The 23322-nt window shown below is 41.4% G+C and overlaps 1 protein-coding gene across 3 annotated transcripts in view; it reads right to left on the minus strand.

The window, feature by feature from the left end:
* Positions 1-23322, minus strand: part of ADAMTSL1 (ADAMTS like 1) — a 470823-nt gene that overhangs the window by 162844 nt on the left and 284657 nt on the right. For all 3 annotated transcript variants that reach the window (XM_082401580.1, XM_082401578.1, XM_082401579.1), the window contains one exon: positions 10656-10835. In XM_082401580.1, the coding sequence (XP_082257706.1) occupies positions 10656-10835 (180 nt within the window). The remainder of the gene's footprint in view (positions 1-10655; positions 10836-23322) is intronic.

The raw sequence follows: 23322 nt of genomic DNA on the forward strand, positions 1-23322 counted from the left end.
CTCAGGTCTCCTGTGGACCTTTCACCTGTTTTTACTTTTTTTTTCTAACATCTTTATTGGAGTATAATTGCACGACAATGCTGTGTTAGTTTCTGCTGTATAACAAAGTGAATCAACTATATGTATACATATATCCCCATATCCCCTCCCACTTGTGTATCCCACCCCACTAGGTGGTCACAAAGCACCAGGCTGATCTCCCTCTGCTATGTGGCTGCTTCCCACTCGCTATCCATTTTACATTTGGTAGTGTGTATATGTCAATACTACTCTCTCACTTTGTCCCAGCTTACCCTTCCCCTCCCCTGCCGTGTCTTTAAGTCCGTTCTCTACGTCTGTGTCTTTATTCCTGTCCTGACCCTAGGTTCATATACATATTGTATATGCCCCTAGGAATATACAATATATTCCATTGTATATATGTACCACAATTTCTTTATGCATTCATCTGTCGATGGACACTGAGGTTGCTTCCATGTCCTGGCTATTGTAAACAGTGCTGCAATGAACATTGTGGTACATGTCTCTTTTTGAATTAAGGTTTTCTCAGGGTATATGCCCAGTAGTGGGATTGCTGGGTCGTACGGTAGTTTTATTTTTAGTTTTTTAAGGAACCTCCATACTGTCTCCATAGTGGCTCTATCAGTTTACAGTCCCACCAACAGTGGAAGAGGGTTCCCTTTTCTCCACACCCTCTCCAGCATTTATTGTTTGTAGATATTTTGATGATGGCCATTCTGACTGGTGTGAGGTGATACCTCATTGTAGTTTTGATTTGCATTTTTCTAATGATTAGTGATGTTGAACATCCTTTCATATGTTTCTTGGCAATCTGTATATCTTCTTTGGAGAAATGTCTATTTAGGTCTTCGACCAATTTTTGGATTGGGCTGTTTTTTTGATATCGAGCTGCATGAGCTGCCTGTATATTTTGCAGATTAATCCTTTGTCAGTTGCTTCATTTGCAAATATTTTCTCCCATGCTGAGGGTTTTCTTTTCATCTTGTTTATGGTTTCCTTTGCTGTGCAAAAGCTTCTAAGTTTCATTAGGTCTCATTTGCTTAGTTTTGTTTTTATTTCCATTTCTCTAGGAGGTGGGTCAAAAAGGATCTTGCTGTGATTTATGTCAAAGAGTGCTCTGCCTATGTTTTCCTCTAAGAGTTTTATAGTGTCTGTCCTTACATTTAGGTCTTTAATCCATTTCGAGTTTATTTTTGTATATGGTGTTAGGAAGTGTTCTAACTTCATTCTTTTACATGTAGCTGTCCAGTTTTCCCAGCACCACTTACTGAAGAGGCTGTCTTTACTCCATTGTTTATTCTTGCCTCCTTTATCAAAGATAAGGTGACCGTATGTACGTGGGTTTATCTCTGGGCTTTCTATCCTGTTCCATAGATCTATATCCTGTTTTTGTGCCAGTACCATAGTGTCTTGATTACTGTAGCTTTGTAGTATAGTCTGAAGTCAGGGAGCCTGATTACTCCATCTCCATTTTTCCTTCTCAAGATTGCTTTGGCCATTCGGGGTCTTTTGTGTTTCCATACAAATTGTGAAATTTTTTGTTGCAGTTCTGTGAAAAATGCCATTGGTAGTTTGATAGGGATGGTATTGAATCTGTAGATTGCTTTGAGTAGTACAGTCATTTTCACAATGTTGATTCTTCCAAACCAAGAACATGGTATATCTCTCCATCTGTTTGTATCACCTTTAATTTCTTTCATCAGTGTCTTATAGTTTTCTGCATACAGGTCTTTAGTCTCCTTAGGTAGGTTTATTCCTAGGTATTTTATTCTTTTCGTTGCAATGGTAAATGAGAGTGTTTCCTTAATTTCACATTCAGATTTTTCATCGTTAGTGTATAGGAATGCAAGAGATTTCTGTGCATTAATTTTGTATCCTGCTACTTTACCAAATTCATTGATTAGCTCTAGTAGTTTTCTGGTAGCATCTTTAGGATTCTCTATGTATAGTATCATGTCATCTGCAAACAGTGACAGTTTTACTTCTTCTTTTCCGATTTGGATTCCCTTTATTTCTTTTTCATCTCTGATTGCTGTGGCTAAATCTCCCAAAACTATGTTGAATAATAGTGGTGAGAGTGGGCAACCTTGTCTTGTTCCTGATCTTAGAGGAAGTGGTTTCAGTTTTTCACCATTGAGAGCGATGTTGGCTGTGGGTTTGTCATATATTGCCCTTTATTATGTTGAGGTAGGTTCCCTCTATGCCTACTTTCTGGAGAGTTTTTATCATAAATGGGTGTTGAATTTTGTGGAAAGCTTTTTCTGAATCTATTGAGATTATCATATGGTTTTCATCCTTCAATACGTTAATATGGTGTATCACATTGATTGATTTGCGTATATTGAAGAATCCTTGCATTCCTGGGATAAACCCCACTTGATCATGGTGTATGATTCTTTTAATGTGCTGTTGGATTCTGTTTGCTAGTATTTTGTTGAGGATTTTTGCATCTATGTTCATCAGTGATATTGGCCTGTAGTTTTCTTTCTTTGTGACATCTTTGTTTGGTTTTGGTATCAGGGTGATGGTGGCCTCATAGAATGAGTTTGGGAGTGTTCCTCCCTCTGGTATATTTTGGAAGAGTTTGAGAAGGATAGGTGTTAGCTCTTCTTTAAATGTTTGATAGAATTCACCTGTGAAGCCATCTGGTCCTGGGCTTTTGTTTGTTGGAAGATTTTTAATCACAGTTTCAATTTCAGTGTTTGTGATTGGTCTGTTTATATTTTCTATTTCTTCCTGATTCAGTCTCAGAAGGTTGTGCTTCTCTAAGAATTTGTCCATTTCTTCCAGGTTGTCCATTTTATTGGCATATAGCTGCTTGTAGTAATGTCTCATGATCCTTTGTATTTATGCAGTGTCAGTTGTTACTTCTCCTTTTTCATTTCTAATTCTGTTGATTTCTGTCTTCTCCCTTTTGTTTTTTTCTTGATGAGTCTGGCTAATGGTTTATCAATTTTGTTTATCTTCTCAAAGAACCAGCTTTTAGTTTTATTGATCTTTGTTACTGTTTCCTTCATTTCTTTTTCATTTATTTCTGATCTGATCTTTATGATTTCTTTCCTTCTGCTAACTTTGGGGGTTTTTTGTTCTTCTTTCTCTAATTGCTTTAGGTGTAAGGATAGGTTGTTTGAGATTTTTCTTGTTTCTTGAGGTAGGATTGTATTGCTGTAAACCTCCCTCTTAGTACTGCTTTTGCTGCATCCCATTGGTTTTGGGTCGTCATGTTTTCCTTGTCATTTGTTTCTAGGTATTTTTTGATTTCCTCTGATTTCTTCAGTGATCTCTTGGTTATTTAGTAGCATATTGTTTAGCCTCCAGGTGTTTGTATTTTTTATAGTTTTTTTCCTGTAATCAATATCTAGTCTCATAGCATTCTGGCCAAAAAGATACTTGATGTGGTTTCAATTTTCTTAAATTTACTGAGGCTTGATTTGTGAACCAAGATATGATCTATCCTGGAGAATGTTCCATGCGCACTTGAGAAGAAAGTGTATTCTATTGTTTTTGGATGGAATGTCCTATAAATATCGATTAAGTCCATCTTGTTTAATGTGTGATTTAAAGCTGTGTTTCCTTATTTATTTTCATTTTGGATGATCTGTCCATTGGTGAAAGTGGGGTGTTAAAGTCCCCTACTATTATTGTGTTACTGTCGATTTTCCCTTTTATGGCTGTTAGCATTTGCCTTATGTATTGGGGTCCTCCTATGTTGGGTGCATAAATATTTACAAGTGTTATATGTTCTTCTTGGATTGAGCCCTTGATCATTATGTCATGTCATTCCTTGTCTCTTGTAATAGTCTTTATTTTAAAGTCTATTTTGTCTGATATGAGAATTGCTACTCCAGCTTTCTTTTGATTTCCATTTGCATGGAATATCTTTTACCATCCCTTCACTTTCAGTCTGTATGTGTCCCTAGGTCTGAAGTGGGTCCCTTGTAGACAGCATATATACAGGTCTTGTTTTTGTATCCATTTAGCCAGTCTATGTCTTTTGGATGGAGCATTTAATCCATTTACATTTAAGGTAATTATTGATATGTATGTTCCTATTACCATTTTCTTAATTGTTTGGGGTTTGTTTTTGTAGGTTTTTTTCCTTCTTTTGTGTTTCCTGCCTTTAGAGAAGTTCCTTTAGCATTTGTTGTAAAGCTGGTTTGGTGGTGTGAATTATCTTAACTTTTGCTTGTCTGTAAACGTTTTAATTTCTCTGTTGAATCTGTATGAGATCCTTGCTGGGTAGAGTAATCTTGGTTGTAGGTTTTTCCCTTTCATCACTTTAAATATGTCCTGCCACTCCCTTCTGGCTTGCAGAGTTTCTGCTGAAAGATCAGCTGTTAACCTTATGGGGATTCCCTTGTATGTTATTTGTTACTTTTCCCTTGCTGCTTTTAATATTTTTTCTTTGTATTTAATTTTTGATAGTTTGATTAATATGTGTCTTGGAGTGTTTCTCCTTGGATTTATCCTGTATGGGACTCTCTGTGCTTCCTGGACTTGATTGGCTATTTCCTTTCCCATGTTAGGGAAGTTTTCAACTATAATCTCTTCAAATATTTTCTCAGATGATTTCTTTTTCTCTTCCTCTTCTGGGACCCCTTTAATTCGAATGTTGGTGCATTTAATGTTGTCCCAGAGGTCTCTGAGACTGTCCTCAATTTTCATTCTTTTTTTTCTGCTCTGCAGTAGTTATTTCCACTATTTTATCTTCCAGGTTACTTATCCGTTCTTCTGCCTCAGTTATTCTCCTATTGATTCCTTGTAGAGAATTTTTAATTTCATTTATTGTGTTGTTTATCATTGTTTGTTTGCTCTTTAGTTCTTCTAGGTCCTTGTTAAACGTTTCTTGTATTTTCTGCATTCTCTTTCCAAGATTTTGGATCATCTTTACTATCATTACTCTGAATTGGTTTTCAGGTAGACTGCCTATTTCCTCTTCATTTGTTTGGTCTGGCAGGTTTTTACCTTGCTCCTTCATCTGCTTATTTCTCTGTCTTCTCATTTTTTTTAACTTACTGTGTTTGGGGTCTCCTTTTCTCAGGCTGCATGTTCGTAGTTCCCATTGTTTTTGGTGTCTGCCCCCAGTGGGTGAGGTTGATTCAGTGGCTTGTGTAGGCTTCCTGGTGGAGGGGACTGGTGCCTGTGTTCTGGTGGGTGGAGCTGGATCTTGTCCTTCTGGTGGGCAGGGCCATGTCTGGTGGTGTGTTTTGGGGTGTCTGTGAACGTAGTATGATTTTAGGCAGCCTCTCTGCTAATGGGTGGGATTGTGTTCCTGTCTTGCTAGTTGTTTGGCATGGGGTGTCCAGCACTGAATCTTGCTGGCCATTGGGTGGAGCTGGGTCTTAGCGTTGAGACGGAGATCTCTGGGAGAGCTCTCACCGATTGCTATTATGTGGGCCTGGGAGGTCTCTGGTGGTCCAGTGTCCTGAACTCGGCTCTCCCACCTCAGAGTCTCAGCCCTGACATCAGGCCGGAGCACCAAGACCCTGTCAGCTGCACGGCTCTAACATGTTGACCTCCAAATGGAAAAATCCTTTCTTCGTTTGAATAAAGGTGGCCTTTGAGGTCCAGGTTTCAGGAAACTGGCCCAGGGTGGCCATCCCTGGTTTCACATCAACATGATTTCAGGCACAAACCTCCTTGTTTTTCCATTTTGTCTTTAATTTACTTGTTGAAACAACTGGCCCGTGGTCCCAAGGACGGTCGCAGCTTCGGCTGGTGGGGGCCCTCCCTCCCACTGGGCTCCCTGTTTTTACTTTTGTGGCCTGGGCTTTAGAGTTAGAGAGTCAAAGAGTCCAACTCAGTATTTCACTAGTTGGCAAGTCACTTAAACTCTCTGAGTCTGTTACCACTTCTTATATTTATTTTGCAAGGCTGGGAATTAAATGAGATAATATATTTTAAAATTTCACACATAGAAATGACATTCAGTTAATGCTAATTCCTTTCTCCTTCCTTTACAAATAAATTATAATACTTTAATGTCAAGTATCAGATAATTCTTATGTATTTACTTTGTTTGAGGTGGGGCGCTAAATGCTATGGGACAAAATGTGCAAAATGGTTCCTAACCTCAAGGGGATGTCATCAAATAATGGGAAGAAATACAAATGCATTGTTAAAATGAAATAGTATATTAGGGAACATAGAAATCAAAACCACAATGAAATACCACTTTATATTCACTAAAATTTCCATAATCAAAAAGACAGACAACAATAAGTATTATTATTATAAGTGAGGATGTGGAAAAATTAGAGCCTTCCTGTATTGCTGGTGGGAATGTAAAATAGCACAGCCCTTTTAGAAAGCAAGTTTGATGGTTTTTTAAAAAGTTAAGCATACATTTATCATAGGACCCAGCAATTTCAGTCCTAGGTATCTTACCCAAGAGAAATGAAAACATATAAAGACTTGTATGCTAAGGTTCATAGCAACATGATTCTTAATAGGCAAAAGTGGAAACAACTCAAATATCCCTCAGTTGGTGAATGGATAAATGAAATGTGGTATAACTGTATCATGGAATATTTTATTCCACCCTAAGAAGGAATGTTCTGATAATGTGCTACAACATGGATAAACCTTGAAGACATTATGCTAAGTCGAATTTTATAGTATATAAATTATACCCCAGTAAAGCTGTTTAAAGAATTATATAGTAATAAAAGAATTTAGTAAAAATATAAAACTCAAAGTCAAGTGAAGTATTAAAATATTAATGCTAACAGTTGGTGAATGCTTATGGTATACTAGTGATTTCCTGGCCTAATCTGGAAGATGGTTGGAGTCTGGATGAGTGTAGAGAACCAGGGATAAGCATGGGAGTCAGGGAAATAACCAGAATCAAGGTAGAAGAGTTCAGTGCACAAGGCCAAGGCAGGCCTGGGGGCAGAGCTAAACCAGTTTGACTCAACAGAGGGGCCAAGTGGAGAGTGTCAGGAGCTCAAGAGGTGGTTTGGGGCCAGATGTTGGAGACTTTTAATTTTCAGACAGAAGGTTTGGAATTGGTCCACAAGGCAACGAGGAGCCATTAAAGGGAGGAGTGAAATGATGAAAGAGGTATTTTGAGAAGGTTAATCTGGCAACAGTGTCTGGGAGGAATGGGAGTAGGAGATGAATGGCAGACAGGGATGTCAGTTAAGAAGGCTGCCACGGTAGTCCAGGCTTGAGATGATAACGGCCTGAACTAGGGTCATGGCAGCATGCCACGTTAACTGGAAAAATGACAGTAGAAACCAAAAAATATTATCTTATGTATCTAAGTTTTATATGCTAGCCCATGGAAATGAACTATTCCACGCAAGGCACTGTGATGTCCACCACCCTGAAAGACATTTAAGACGCAAAAAACAGGGATGAGAATCAAGCCCGTTGCTTTTGTTCCCTGATGATCGTGGATTCCAGATTCCACCTATCCCTTACTTTATTGTAAATGACAGCACCGAATCCAGGGATCAGGTGGGATGGGGGTAAAGAGCCTGGAAAATTTAAAAGCCTGGTCATTTTAGTGCTGCCAAGTAGAAAAATGGAAAAATGGACTGTGTGTCAGAAGACGAGTTTAGGATTTTGGTCAAGTCTAGTTCTTTCTCTAAAATTCTCAATTTCTAAATTTCTCTCAATTTCCACATCTCTAAAACAGGGAAACTATACTCGAGCAGGGATTTTCAAACTGTGTTTTTTAACTATGTTGAACAAGTGATTTAGGGGCTTCTCAGGTGGTCTGGAGACCCAACCACTTGGAGATCCGGGACCCCTACCCAACCTACCCCGTACTTCAACCAAAACAGCTCTGATTTGTTCTGTTTTAGACTTCTGGCTTCACAATAACATTTCAATGGAAAAAAGGGTCTTGTGGCTTTAATTTTTAAAAGAACAACTAGGTTATAGGATCTCCTAAGTTCCTTCTAGCTTGAAAATTGAGTTTAATTTCTTTTATATTTTTGTGAGGGAGGAATTTCTGTAAAAATATGACTTAAAAATAATGAATAGCCAACTCTTTCAAGAGATGCAAGTGTTTCTTTTAAAGAAAAGAAGTAAGGTCTTTTGAGAGGCCTTTCCTCAGAATAGAATCTGAAAGTAATTTTATTTGAAGTGTTTAAAACTTTGGCTTAATTCTGTCTCTGAGGGATTCTGTGCAGCAACCATGAGATTGCGCCCAGATAGTTAAGGATGAAAAACACCCATAGATCATCCAGGTCTTCCTTTCTCCAAGGGGAGTCGTGTGGGGGTGTGTGGAATGCACTTCTCATCCCAGCCAGAGGGGCCAAGGGAAGGGTTGTTGGGATAATAGGGGCAACTGGAAACCCTGTGAACACCCCCAGGAGCACTTTTGTATGGCACCAGCTTGAGTTTAACCCCAGTGAATCGGGGTTAAAATCCCACCATTCCTAGCCCCTTCTCAATGTTTGGAATTTCCATTCATCAGCCCAGATAATGCAGAACCTAGTAACATTCCCTGGATAAGGGCTAACTCTTCCTAGTTCCCCAAATGTAACTTCCACCTCCTAGGAAGACCAGCAAAGCTTGTGGGAGGCCTTGGTCATGATCCTGGGTCCAGCCAGTCAAGTGCTTTCTTTTATTTCCTCTCCTTTTCCCAACAATGAGGAGGGATGGAAGAAAATCATAACAATAATAAGGGTTAACTTTTACTAGACACAAAGCACTTTATGTGCATCATTTAATTTTTAAGCCTTCCAATAACCATGTTAGTGAACACTATTATCATCTCCAATATTTAGCTAAGCAAACTAAGGCCTAGAAGGGTTAAGTAACTAGCCCAGGTTATATAGCTAGTAAGTGGCAGAGTCAGGATTCGAACCTAAGTTTGCCTGTCTTTGAGTCTGAACTCTTAACTACACGTGATACTGTTCTAAAGGTCTCCTTTACGTAATGGGACCCATGGGATTGCAAATGCAGCAGTCTCCTTTCCTTAGTGCCTAATCACAGGGTCCCTCCTTCAGATTTTCTCCATGTTCCATATGCTCAGAGGCCACAAACTCCAGGAAGTTGGGAGGACAATTCTAATACACACAAGTCCCTTTCTCAGCATCCCACTCATGGAAGACTATCACCGACAGACTCAGAAGAGCAGCGCCTTTTACACTACGCCCCTGGGAGGAAGTCTTCATCTAGAGTCACTTACTTGGCAGATACATCAGTGCCCTCGTCTGCACTGCTGGCTTTGTTAATGATTTTTCATACATGATACCACACCCCAAATCAACATTCCATGGAAAAATTGTCACTAACACGTTCACACATGCACATACAGATACGCTCATTCCACACATTTAATCTTTTATCTTTCTGAAACAAAATTATTTCTAAAGGATGAAATAACAATCATTGCCCCTTCTGTTCTGAGCCATTTGCGGGGAGCTACCATCAGAAGTCAATTTTACTGCCAAATTACAAAATCTATGGTGACGTCGGTTACCTCTCAATCTCAGTGCCCTTTGCAGGCACCATCTGATGGACCTCTACACGGGTTGACAAAACACGGGGCAAGAATTCTCAGAATGTAGGTTGAAAGACATGGCATCTTAATTTTCAGAGGCAGCTTTCCCCTCTGTGATGTATTTTAACCAGCAGCAGCTCTGTCCTGTGAGTTGGACAGATTGCAAAAGGAGGCAGTGAGATCACCAAGGCCAGTTCAGATGCTTCTATGAAAGAAAGGAGAGGGGCTCGAATCTGCCTGGGACACAGAGATGTTCACTTCAGGCCTCGTCATTCTGTTCTTGGCTGTATCTGCTTGCGAAGGGGATTTCTCTATGAAAGGCACATAGGCCCATGAAGCTGGGGGAGTTGCAGGCAAGTCAAAGAAGGAGGAGAGGCTGAAAACAAGTTGAAGCTGGGTATCAGTGAATTAGTTCATGCTAGTGTTCAAGTAGGAATGACTTAGAGAAGTAGGTTAGTTGGGGGTCTATCCCTAACTTAGGAGGTAAGTCAGGAAAGGTAATGCCGATGCAGCCATCTCCCCAGATGCAGGGCAACGGGGGAAATCAACTTCTCTTGCTGGGAAGCTGTTGATGTTTTGGAGCCAGGAAACTGACAGGAAAGAGGCGGGATTTCCTTGGCCTTCTTTTCCTAATAAATCATGTGCCTCATTCTCCAGTAACTTGGAAGAGAAAAACTAGAGAGGCTTTGCCTTTCCTGAGGAGAGACTAGAAACATCTGGGAGTATGAGATGCAGGGGGGTCAAGAAGGCAGGAGTGAAGGTAGAGGAAGAACCCGGTGTTCTGAGTAGAATCCTGGGCCCGAACAGTACGAATGAATGAGACCTGGTTTTGTTCCGCGAAGGGCCCGTTAACAATTCCCTGCTTCTGACGGTTGAGTGAGGGCTGGCTGCTTAACTCCCATCCCTGCAGCCTAGTTAAAATCTAGTTACACGATATGGTATCAGTGCTTACACAAACTCTGTTCCATGCAGAACTGATTCACTTTGCTGTACACCTGAAACTAACACAAAAGTGTAAATCAACTATGCTCCAATAAAAATTAAAAAAACAAAACTCTGTTCCACAGTGTTAGGAGGATTATTTTGTTCTCCTCTTGCCTTCCGTATCTATAAGTTTGGGTGCCTTCTCCTCCTTATGCCTCTTTTGTTATCTCCTTCTGAGAAGCATACCTACCTCTGTCCAGTCAGAGAGCAGCCACTCGCTGGGACAGTCATCTTTCTTGCAGGCTTGCTGGGAGGCCAGTTTGGGGGCCGAACAGAAGGTCTCTGGAAGCTCCAAGAAGCTGCCATCAGCCATGCGCTGTTTGCAAAGAACCTCGCGCTTCTGGATGCCCCCTCCGCAGGTCCTGGAACACTGGGGAAGGAAGAGAAAGCAGACCCTGCGTAGGACAGTAGCACATTTGACTGCTAATTCTTACCTTAGCCTTGGCTTGACTCAAGAGTGAAAAAAGAAAAAAAAAAAAAAATAGAAAAGGAAGACTACCCAGGGACCAGCCCAAAGGATTTTGCTTCCTCTCCTTGAAATGAATTTTGTAGCAAGTTCTCACCCTCTGCTCTTAATCTCAAGTATGTAGCTAGAGCACCCAGGAATTTCACGGGCCTTTAAATCTTAGAAAGTTGGTTCTACCTAGGGGCAGGACAGGAATAAAGACGCAGATGTAGAGAATGGACTTGAGGACATGGGGAGGGGGATGGGTAAGCTGGGATGAAGTGAGAGAGTGGCATGGACATATATACACTACCAAATGTAAAATCGATAGCCAGTGGGAAGCAGCCACATAGCACAGGGAGATCAGCTCGGTGCTTTGTGACCACCTAGAGGGGTGGGATAGACAGGGTGGGAGGGAGACACAAGAGGGAGGAGATATGGGGATATATGTATATGTATAGCTGATTCACTTTGTTATGGAGCAGAAACTAACACACCATTGTAGAGCAATTGTACTCCAATAAAGATGTTAAAAAAAAGAAAAGTTGGTTCTAAACTATGATTTGCAGTCACCCAAGACAACTGGTTTAAAAGGTTATGTAATAGAGGGTTAAATATATATATATGACCCAGTGAAAATAATCTGTGCTGCTTCCAGAATGAACAAGAGAGAGCTGCTGCCACCAGTGTAGATCTGGAGGAATTAACCTGCAGAGAAGGCGGCACTTCCTCTCTCTCTAAGTGTAAACATCCACTCTACCCTATTGGAGGGGCGGTAGATTTGAGGCTTGGTTTTCCAAAGGACTCCCTGGAACACGTTTCTTGTAGGATTGGTGTTTTTTTAGGGCAGTGGGAGCAAGACCCATGGAAATTTGGGATACAAGAAAAATCACCTCATTTTAGTGGTTTTCAGCAGGACCCCAATCAAACACAGCATTTACATATAATTTAATAGTTGTTATCATACAGTTGCCCGAGGGGGGGGCAGGAGGCCGTTATTCCAGGATGTTGTTCCTCCCTTGCGGTAGCAAAGCAACCCTCTCTTTTTAGCTGGGCACAAGACCTGTTGGCATACAGACTATATTTGCTGACCTCCCTTGAAGGTGCTATGTGACTAAGTGCTGGGCGAAGGGATATACGTAGAATGTTGTGTGCAACTTCAAGGAAAAACACACAAAAAGAGAATGTGGCATTTTCCCCTTCCCGCCTCGTCCTTGCTGGCTGGAATATGAACACGATGTCTAAAATTTAACCTTCCGCCTTGGATAGTGATAGGCAAAAGGAGGGAAGCAGCCTCTCTTCCTGGGGGTGAAGCCAACATACCGGCCCTGGATGGCCTGTGTGTGTATGAGAGGAAAACACTTCTCTCTCTTATCTAAGCCACTATGCCTTTGGGTGTCCTGTCATTTTTAGTCCATCTAACTCTAGCTAGAAAGACAAATACTGTATGAAATCACTTACATGTGGAATCTAAAAAATACAACAAACTAGTGAATGTAACAAAAAAGAAGCGGAGTCACAGATATAGAGAACAAACTAGTGGTTATCAGTTGAGGGGGGAGGGGCAATATAGGGGTGAGGAAGTGGGAGATACAAACTACTGAATGTAAGATGGGCTCAGGATGTACTGTACAACACAGGGAATATAGCCAATATTTTGTGATGACTAAATGGAAAGTAACTTTTAAAAACTGTATAAAAAATTTTTAAAAAAGGAGGCATAGGCACAAATGCTAAGAAATAGGGAAAAGAAAAAAAAAAATCTAACCCTAGCTAATATATCAACCATGACTGCTCTGTTCTCGGGGTGGAGGGATTTAATTTTAAAACTCTAAGGCATGCTCTGCTTTCTTCAAGAATAGTCCCTTTTCTTGAATCTGCTGCCCTTGTGCTTGTTGAGAAATTAGGCCTGGGTATACAAAGGCTGAGCGCTTGTGCTGTAGGAGCTTCTCGTGCTGCAGCACTGGCCTCTCCAAACTCATGGGGGTCTGTGCTCAGTGGGCTGGAGTCAGAACTGCAAGGGGGTTGTGTACCCAGAGTCAAGGTGAGGATGGTGATACAGTGCTCCTGAGTAGAGTCAGAACACTGCTGTGGCCCAGCTGTCACCCTCTTATTCAGTGGTCCCAATCCTGATGCACTTTATTTATTTCTAAAAATTTATTTAATTAATTTATTTTTGGCTGTGTTGGGTCTTCGTTACTGCGCGCAGGCTTTCTCTAGCTGCAGAGAGCGGGGGCTACTCTTTGTTGCGGTGGGCGGGCTTCTCACTGCAGTGGCTTCTCGTTGCAGAGCACGGACTCTAGGCACGCGGGCTTCAGTAGTTGTGGCTCGCGGGCCCTAGAGCACAGACTCAGTAGTTGTGGCACACGGGCTTAGTTGCTCCACGGCAAGTAGGATCCTCCCGGACCAGGGCTTGAACTCGTGTCCTCTGCATGGTAGGTGGATTCTTAACCACTGTGCCACCAGGGAAGCCCCTGCTGCACTTTAAAACCACCTGGGAGCTTTTAAAAAGTCCTGAGTCCTGGGCCCCATCTCAGATCCATTAAACTCTGGGGTATATGTCGCAGACATTAATTTTTTTAATTAAAAAAAAATGTTTTTTAAACCTCCCAGGTAATTCTATGCAACCAGGATTGAGAACCATCTCTCCAAATGAATGCCCCTCCATCATTTCCAATGGGAATAAAATAAACATGGAGGGGAAAACCTGGGACCCAGAGCAGCCTCTGTTAGAGCCAGTGGTTGTGTGGAGTATCTTATAAGGTGTATGGGTGTCCATCCAATTTGAATAAATGCTCCCAATATAAACAGGTAGCTGAATAAGAACAGCGTTCAGATTTAAGCATCTTACTGAATGTGGCAATAAGGTAAAATGCAGGTTAATTTTTTCTCTCTTTCAAATTAAGGAGCGGATGAAAATAATTGGTTTTATTTTAAGGGTGACGTTGTAATGTGCTATAGAATGTGACCACTCACTTAAAATAACAGAGCTGAGTTGTCACTTTGCAGATAGGACCTGATTTAAGGGACATACCCTCAGATGATTCCCCCCTAACACTATATGGAATTCTGTGCCAACTGTATGGCAAAACAGCTGCAAGAAAAGTTAAAAAAAAATCAGCTTGTTATTTTGAAGTTTGACCTACACAGAAAACTTGCAGGAAATTCTCAACACCCAAAGATAAAGTCAGACTCCTGAGAATGTCCTTCAGGGCCCTCACAGTCTGACCTGCATTGAGCTTCTCAGCCACGTTCCTTGCCGGCCTGATGTGGGCTGGTGCTTTAGCTGCAGTGGACAATCTGCCCTTCCCTGGGCCCACAGATGCCGCCTCTGCTCAGGCCTTTGATCACGTTGTTCACTCTGGGAGCAATGCCCTTCACCTCTCTGTCCATCCAGAAACTTCCAAGACATCCTTGAAGGCCCAGCTCACCGGCCACTTCTTCAGGAAAGCCTCTTTTAACCCCTCTGCCTCATGGTGTATAAGTCACCTTCCACCCCACCTTGACCTGGAAGGGTACTGCACATCCCCTATTAGGGTTGGTAGCTTATGTGCCCACTATTTTCCTCCGCCTCCCTGCATTCACATAGGATCATGTGACTTTTGAGGAAAGGGAACGTATTCATCTTTCTATTTCCCAGTGCCTAGTATAGCATCTGGCAAAGAGTGTACACTTCATAAATGTTTGTTGAGCCGATGACTGGATGAATGAAAGAGCCAACAAGCCAGATGCTGAAAAGATGTAAAACAAACATCCAGCTGATGGGCTGAACACCCACCTTTTATCGGACTGTTTTGTCGTTAGCCAGAAGCCTCTCCTAAGCAAGTCAGCAGCGGGTTTCAGCCAGCTGCCGTGCGTGGTCTGCGGGGTGCTCTGATCCTCCAGGGATGGCAGACAACCCTCTGGCTGGGTTAATGTCGTCAGGGATTTGGCGTTTAAGTGCTTGTCTCAACTTCGCTCAAAAAGTTTCCCTGGTATGTACACCGAGGAAAAGGTGGTTTTCAAATTTTTTTTTTTAAATTGTAGAAGGTGAAATCTCAAATTAGTAAAGGTTCCAAAGTCTGTGATGGCTTTGTGAACTGGTCAAGGTTACGTGGTGAGGCTGATAGCTCTGACGTGAGAGGCAGAATGCAAAGGAGAAAAGATTTTAAAAGCAGCAGCAAGGGGCTTCCCTGGTGGCGCAGTGGTTGAGAGTCTGCCTGCCAGTGCAGGGGACACGGGTTCGAGCCCTGGTCCGGGAGGATCCCACATGCCGCGGAGCAACTAGGCCCGTGAGCCACAACTACTGAGCCTGCGCGTCTGGAGCCTGTGCTCCGCAGCAGGAGAGGCCGCGATAGTGAGAGGCCCGCGCTCCGCGATGAAGAGTGGCCCCCACTTACCGCAAGTAGAGAAAGCCCTCGCACAGAAACGAAGACCCAACACAGCCATAAATAAATAAATAAATAAATTTTTTTTTAAAAAAAGGAAATATTAAAAAAAAAAGCAGCAGCAAGAGAAATTAAATAAAATGCAATGAAAAATGTTTGCTTTATGAATCATCATTGAAAATAATATTGTGGTATGAAGATGTAGATCTCTGGTAATGGGTATTGTTTTAAAATATATTCCATAAACAGAATAAATAACCCAAAATAGCATTTATATTGCTTATCCTTGTTGCCATGCATATTTCATGATATAAGGTCATGGGTTCATTAGTTTTATAAGAAAAGTAAAAATAATACAACATGAGGAACACGTAAAAGTTACGTTTCTATACAAAAATACAATGGCCTGAGTGTCCTGTATTTTTAAGGATTTCCCCATGATCAGCACATTCATAAATTCTGCCTCTTTTGACATTTTTGGTTTCATGCTGACAGTTCAATTCACTGAGAGCTGAGTTCGCTTCCTTGGTGCCTCAAGTCACACATTGAGCCCAACACAAAGTGATGTCTACATTCTGTTTCCAAGGTCAAGTTGCCAGTTTTAACATGATGTGCTCTGCTTAGCTTCTAACTCATTTCATTCCTTTCTTCATTCGCTCATTCATTCTTTCGTCAAACATTTCTGGAGTACTTGCTGAGTGCTAGGCACTGTACTAGGTGCTGGGGACTTAAGATGACTTAAGATGGTCACTACGCCTCAGTCCAGTCACTGCACTTTACCCTAAGGTGTGATCAGTTTTACAAAAGAGGGAATATAGAGGAGAGTGCAACCAAGTCTTTACGGAAAAGATGGGGAAGGCCTTGCAGAAGAAGTGACACAGAAAGGGTTGACCAGGGAGATAGGAGCGCTGGCAGAGTCAGACCACGTGTGCACAGACAGAGAAACACAGCATGTTCACACACGTCCGAGGAGTCCTGAGAAGGCAGAGCTTAGGGTTCATGGGGACGTGTAATTGGGAAAGGAGACTGAGAAGGCAGATGAGCGGCAGACAGTGAAGGGCCTTGGACATAATTGGACATACTCTTAAGACCCTGGGGTGTCATTAAAGGTTTTAAAGTAGGAGGTAACACGATCCAATTTGCAGAAATGACTCAGGTGGCAAAGGAAAATGGGTTCCAAAGAGTACCGCCCTGTGAGATGTTAATAGGTGTGCCACGGAGAAAAGGTTTCGTTGTCAAATAAGTCTAAACAACAATGCACGCCATACCCCTATTTGGGGGTTCTAAGCACATATTAATATTTTAAAGGCTTGACAGAGGGCCTGTAGTAAAGAACCACTGATACCAGGTTGGGAAACATCAGATCAGAGTTAGGTGAGACAGTACAGGGAGAGCAAGTAAAAGGCTGTTTGTAGTAGTTTCGTTAGTTGTGAGTCCTGGAACCAAGGCAGTGGCAGAAGGATGAGAGAGGAAGAGAGCATTGGGGGGTTGGGAAGATACAGGAGGTGGAATCAACAGGACTTGGGTGTTGACTGAACATGAAGGACAAACGAGGCTGAAATGGCACCAGTTTCTCACTGGAGAACAGGCTAGATGGTGGTGTTACCCACAGCACGAGGGAAGGCCAGGCCTGCGGGGGAAGGTGGCAGGTAGGTGTGTTATCGAGCTTGATGTTAGACCTTCAGAATTTGAGGTAACTTTGCAATATATGAGGTTGAGAGGTTCAAAGGACAATTAGAGAGTGTTTAGTATATAACAGTGGGCAAAACTAAGTCAAACCTTCTGAAGGAAGGTTCAGAAAACAAAAAAAAAACCATGAGGACTGGAATCTCCCTTACTAAACAAAATTATTAAATAAGAACAGAATTTCTATATGGGCCACTTTGTGAATTAAAATTATCTAGTTAATCTAATATCGATTAAGCTTTCTTAATCCTGGAAGTGCAAGGGGTGTGCAGCATATCTTCTGGGTTTAATATTCCTGTTACTTCGTGAAGCATGGGCTAGCATACCCACTAAAATTCAGAGCAATTGTTAAAAAGAATTTTCTGCTAATAAATAAAAACAAAAACACTTCACCTGTGAAATGTGAACTCTGATCTCTGTTTTGCTGACATTTATCTATGTTTTAATTAATAATTAACTAATTATTGGTGCGTTGGGTCTTCGTTGCTGCACGCGGGCTCCCTCTAGTTGCGGCGAGCGGGGGCTACTCTTCGTTGTGGTGCGCAGCCTTCTCATTGCAGTGGCTTCTGCTGTGGCAGAGCACAGGTACTAGGCCTGCGGGCTTCAGTAGTTGTGGCACGTGGGCTCAGTAGTTGTGGCTTGCGGGCTCTAGAGCACAGGCTCAGTAGTTGTGGCGCAGGGGCTTAGTTGCTCTGCGGCATGTGGGATCTTCCCGGACCAGGGCTTGAACCCGTGTTCCCTGCATTGGCAGGCGTATTCTTAACCACTGTGCCACCAGGGAAGTCTGACATTTATTGTTGCTTCTAGAGGTAGGATCAAGCATCCATTTCTTTATGAAATACACTACTAAAAACTAAGATAAATATCCCAATAGATTTTTTTCCTCCCTGGATACAACATTTTAAATAAAGATGGTCTCTAACTCATGAGGATTTACATTTTAGTCACTGGTATATAACAAAACTGATGACTACATTGCCTCTTTCTGCCAGAATTCAGCCCTCTAATCCAGATCAAAGTCATTCTTTTCTGTGTGGTGTGTTTAAATCTAAATGAAAAATTTAATTCTCAAGTATTTATAGTTATTAAAATTCTCTTTTTTTTTTTCCTAAATATTACCAGCAGGGACTCTTCTCTCATATATCTTTTTACATAGCTAAACTACAGGCATTCTGAATTGTAACCCTGATTAAAAAAAAAAGAAAAAGGTTTACAGGTAAGTGGCCACATAATCGCAGTTTCAAGCAAGGGGGGAAAATAGGGGCTGTGGTGATTGTTTCAGTCTCTACACAGATGTGAGCAATATGTATGTACAGTGGGTGGACACAATCCTGCACATAAAACACAGGCCATATAGAGAAATAGAAATAATGCTTCAGAGTGGACTCTCTCATTCATTTCAGTTTAATCTTTCTCTTTTTCTATCATTTCTGTTTTAAACTTTTTTTTTTTTTTTAGAATAAAAACAAATAAGATTGATGCCTACAGAGCTCATAAATAGTGGCAAGAGGAGTAGAAGGCAGACTTTTACTTTGTGCTAATGGAGACAAATGGGCTCATCAGCCCACAGTCTAGCAGATTGAAGCAGGCTGAGTCATGACCCCAGAGATATCTATGTCCATATCACTGGAACCTGTGAACATTTGACCTGACATGGTAAAAGGGACTTTGCAGAGGGGATTCAGTTAGACATCTTGAGATGTGGAGATTACCTGGGTTATCGAGGTGGGCCTGACGTAGTCACAATGGTCCTTGTAAGACGATGGCAGGAGGACTGGAGTCAGACAGAGAGGGTATAAAGACAGAATCTGAGGTTGGAGGGAAGTGCTTTGAAGCTGGAGGAAGGGTCCATGAGCCAAGGAAGCCAGAAGCCTCTAGAGGCTGGAAAAGGCAAACAGATCCTCCCCTAGAACTTCTAGAAGGAATGCAAACCTGCCAACACCTTGATTTTAGCCAAGCGAAACTGATTTCAGACTTCTGACCTCCCGAGCTATAAGATAATAAATTCATGTTCTTTTAAGCCACCGAGTGTGTGGTAATTTGTTACAGCAGCAAGAGGAAACATACACAGATTAACTACCCTGGATAATGCAACCAACACTGAGTTTTATGTAAACTGCTGATTTTTGAGCTGCTATCAGATTTCCTCACAATTTAACACTTTAGGGCAAATTGTAAAGAGGTTTTGGGAATGCTGCACTGCATAGTGGAAAAAAGAATGGATTTTGACTCAAACAGATCCCTTTTCCATTTACTGGCTATGTGAGCCGGGACAAACACAGCCTCTCTGAGCCTTGTTTCCTCAAAGGATTGCCGTAGGGATTAAAAGATAAACTGAAGAGCAGTAGAATGAACTCTACTAAATAAAGTCTGAATTCACGCTAACCTCACAGTGCTTTAGTTTCCTCATCTGTAAACTGAGGATCAGAGTAGTAACTATCACATCAAGGATAGTGAAGACTAAATGAGTTAAAAATAAAAGTAAGTTTCCTATAGTTACAAAAGAGAAGTAGAGTCACAGATGAAGACAACAAACTTACGGTTCCCAGGGGATAAGGGGAGGGGGGAGGATAAATTGGGAGATTGGGACTGACATATACACACTACTACATATGAAATAGATAGCTAATAAGAACTGGCTCTATAGCACAGGGAACTCTACTCAATACTCTGTAATGGCCTAAATGGGAAAAGAATCTAAAAATAAAAAAGAGTGGTTATATGTATAACTGAGTCACTTTGCTGTACACCTGAAACTAACACAACACTGTAAATCAACTATACTCCAATAAAATTTTTTTAAAAGTGAGTTAATAAGTGTTATTGGAACCCTGCTATAGATATGAGCATATGTCCAACCTTAACTCCCTCGTTTGTGATCTTTTTAAAAATGATTTTAATCTACTTTTAAATTAGCATTAAAAATATCCTTTCTGGGCTTCCCTGGTGGCGCAGAGGTTAAAAATCTGCCTGCCAATGCAGGGGACACAGGTTCGAGCCCTGGTCCGGGAAGATCCCACATGCCGCGGAGCAGCTAAGCCCGTGCGCCACAACTGCTGAGCCTGCGCTCTAGAGCCCGCAAGCCACAACTACTGAGCCCACGTGCTACAACTACTGAAGCCCGCGTGCCTAGAGCCCGTGCTCCGCAACAAGAGAAGCCACTGCAGTGAGAAGCCCGCGCACGGCAATGAAGAGTAGCCCCCGCTCACCGCAACTAGAGAAAGCCTGCACGCAGCAGCGAAGACCCAATGCAGCCAAAAATAAATAAATAAAATAAATTTATTAAAAAAGAAAATCTTTCCTATTTCAAGTACAGCAGTGTGTATAATAACCTACATGGGAAAAGAACTTGAAAAAGAATAGATACATGTGTATATATAACTGAATCACTTTGCTGTACACCTGAAACTGACACAACATTGTTAATCAACTATACTCCAATATAAAATTAAAATTAAAAAAAAAGTTCCTAGAACTGCACTGGATACGTCGTAAGTGCTGCTCTTTTTAGAATAAGAAGAAGCTCCTGAAATGTATCAAGTGCTCCATAAATGAACAGGCACACTTGCCATGGACCTTTCCAGCACCGTTCTCTATGCTTTACACACCTGCATGGGCGTGGTGGGTTCTCACTGAGACTGGGTTACCGCTGTTACTGACCTGATGGTCTAACTCAGGAGTCCCAGGAAAGCAGCAGGTAAGGTGGTATGTGACTAAATGAGCAGCACTGACCGTGAACGCCACGTGGCTGCAGAGCAGGAGGGCAGTAGAGGAGTCCTGGTGCGAGAGGTGGGACTCCTGCCGGCTTTGACAGGCAGAGGGGAGGGGAACTGCGGGTGGGCAAGGAGATGTGTGGGCAGAAGGAATGCGCAAGCAGGGATGGGAGAACCACAGTTAAGAGATGGGCAGGGGTAGACGTGCAGAGGGATGAAGGCCTGACTAAGCCATTGGGCTTTATTATATGGCAATGGAGAGTCACTGAAAAAAAATCCTAGCAGAAGACTCTCATGATCAAGGTGTCTCCGAATGACTTATGCATCTGTAACAGTGGTTCTCAATCATGGTGCTGGAACACACCAGTTGTGAAAATGATCTCTCGTGAGGTGTATAAAAAGTAATATAATGGATAGACCTAGAGATTATCATATTAAATGGAGGACTTCAGAGAGAGAAAGACAAATATCATGTGATATCACTTATATGTGGCATCTAAAAAAGTGGTGCAAATGAACTTATTTACACAACAGAAATAGACTAACAGACATAGAAAACAAACTTACGGTTACTGAAGGGGATGGCAAGGTAGTGGGGGGAGATAAATTAGGAGTTTGAGATTAGCAGATACACGCTACTATATATAAAACTTTAAACAACAAGGACCTACTGTATAGCACAGGGAACTATATTCAATGTCTTGTAATAACCTATAATGGAAAAGAATCTGAAAAAATATATATAAATCTGAATTGCTTTGCTGTACACCAGAAAGTAACGCAACATTGAAAATTAACCATACTTCAATAAAAAATTTAAAAAAGTAATATACAGCCAACACCAAAGATGATGATGAGGAGGAGGAGGAGGAGGAGGTAGAGTATGTGTGTATATTTAATAACTTAGACAGGATTCAGGAGACTAATGTACTAAATATGTAAGTGTTTCAGAAGCCAACCAAAAAAACTCAACAAGCTATTGTAGCTAAAATGATAAAGATAAATATTAAGTGAGTCCTTCACACAAGACCAAAGATGAAAACCAAGGGATGCAGTAGTGAGTAAGAGGTAGAACTGAAATAAAGATGGCCCCCTAAAAACCAAAGCTAGAATTAGAAATTAGATCTGTGTTTCATTTCTGCATAATTGTTTCTAAACTAAAACGTTAACATAAATCTTTGGACTCCATACTTGTCTCCTCAGACCTATAAAATGTGTAAATCTTGGCTACTTGTTACTTGTCAGGCAAATGCTCTACCAAGGACAAAGCAGGTTGCATTCTTAGCTGGTAAATGACAATTTACATAATTTATGTTTTTTTCCCCAGAAAGAGAAGCAAAGTTAATACGTATGAGGTCAGTGGTAGCCCAATATTCAAAAAGCAAGGAGGGGGAGTTTCTCTCCTCAGGCAGGCCAATGTCCATCAGGTTGTTATCTGTCTTCCTTTAAATGAAGCATTTGATCCACCCTCTTCTTTTCTTTCATATGAAAAAAGACCGTAAACTGGCTATTGAAGGATTAGAGACCTCAGCACTATCTCCTGGTACATCCAGGCAGCTGAATGGAAAAGACCATGTAAGTGCACTGCAGGTCCCCTCTCCCAGCAAGGACTGCCAAGGGACCAGAGGGCTGACCAGGCAAATGGATGGTCAACAGCTGATGTCTTAACTAAGTGGCGTCCTAGGACAACAGCCAATTAGCCTGGAGACGCTTAAATTACTCCTGACTTATTCCATAAGCATACACAATGACCTCCTCTCTCCTAATAAGTGGTCGGTAATAGCTGATTTTGCCTACAAAACCTAACTAAAGAAGTAGGATTCTAGGAAATAATATAAGAAGAATAGTCTATTGTTTCCTCTAGGTTCAGAGAGATTCCTAAAAGTGACCAAGGATTCCTATGCACCAAATGTTTAACAGGGATTTTTCTCTGGAAGATAGAATCCCTGGTGGCTTTCACTTTCTATGTTCTTTATTTCTTATTATGTTTGAATATTTTTCACAATTATTATGCATTGGGTATGAAAAAGATCTTTTTAAAGGTCCTAATAAAGTATAGTCAGTGGTTCACTGGCTAAACTTCAAAGAGTTTTTACTATTACTTTCCCTATCTGAAAAATGGACTTAAATCCAACTCATCTCAAAGTCTTCTCCCTAATGGAAGGAAATAGGAAAAGTTTTCAAAATAAATTCATGTCTTAACAGGCCCAAGGGCGATGGAAAGTGGAAGAGTAATTGACTCTTTAGAAATCAACTGTTTCAAACAGGGCCACCGGGCATGGGGGTGGCAGTGTTGGCAACAGACCGGAAAAGGTCATGTATATGGATGTGCTGTAAAAACTGAAAGAAACAGCATAGGTCACTGCCATTATTCAGCAGCATGTGTGGCTATTGAAAGAGGTTGGTGTTTCACTGACTTTCACGGTCAATATTATGACCTACAACTATGAAACAAACCTATCAGTAGGATATAAAGTAAAAAATTTCAGGGCTTGTGGGCAGTACGATTGACCTATTCATTCATTTTGTTATTCAATAAACATTTTACCCAGAACGTATTAGGTACTTAATGGCAACACAAACTAATAATACAGGGACTTAGTTTCAACAGTAGAGGTTGATTTGGGCTGACCTCATCCTTTCTTA

The sequence above is a fragment of the Balaenoptera borealis genome (assembly GCF_965194805.1).
Source record: "Balaenoptera borealis genome assembly, chromosome: 8".
NCBI lineage: Eukaryota > Metazoa > Chordata > Mammalia > Artiodactyla > Balaenopteridae > Balaenoptera > Balaenoptera borealis.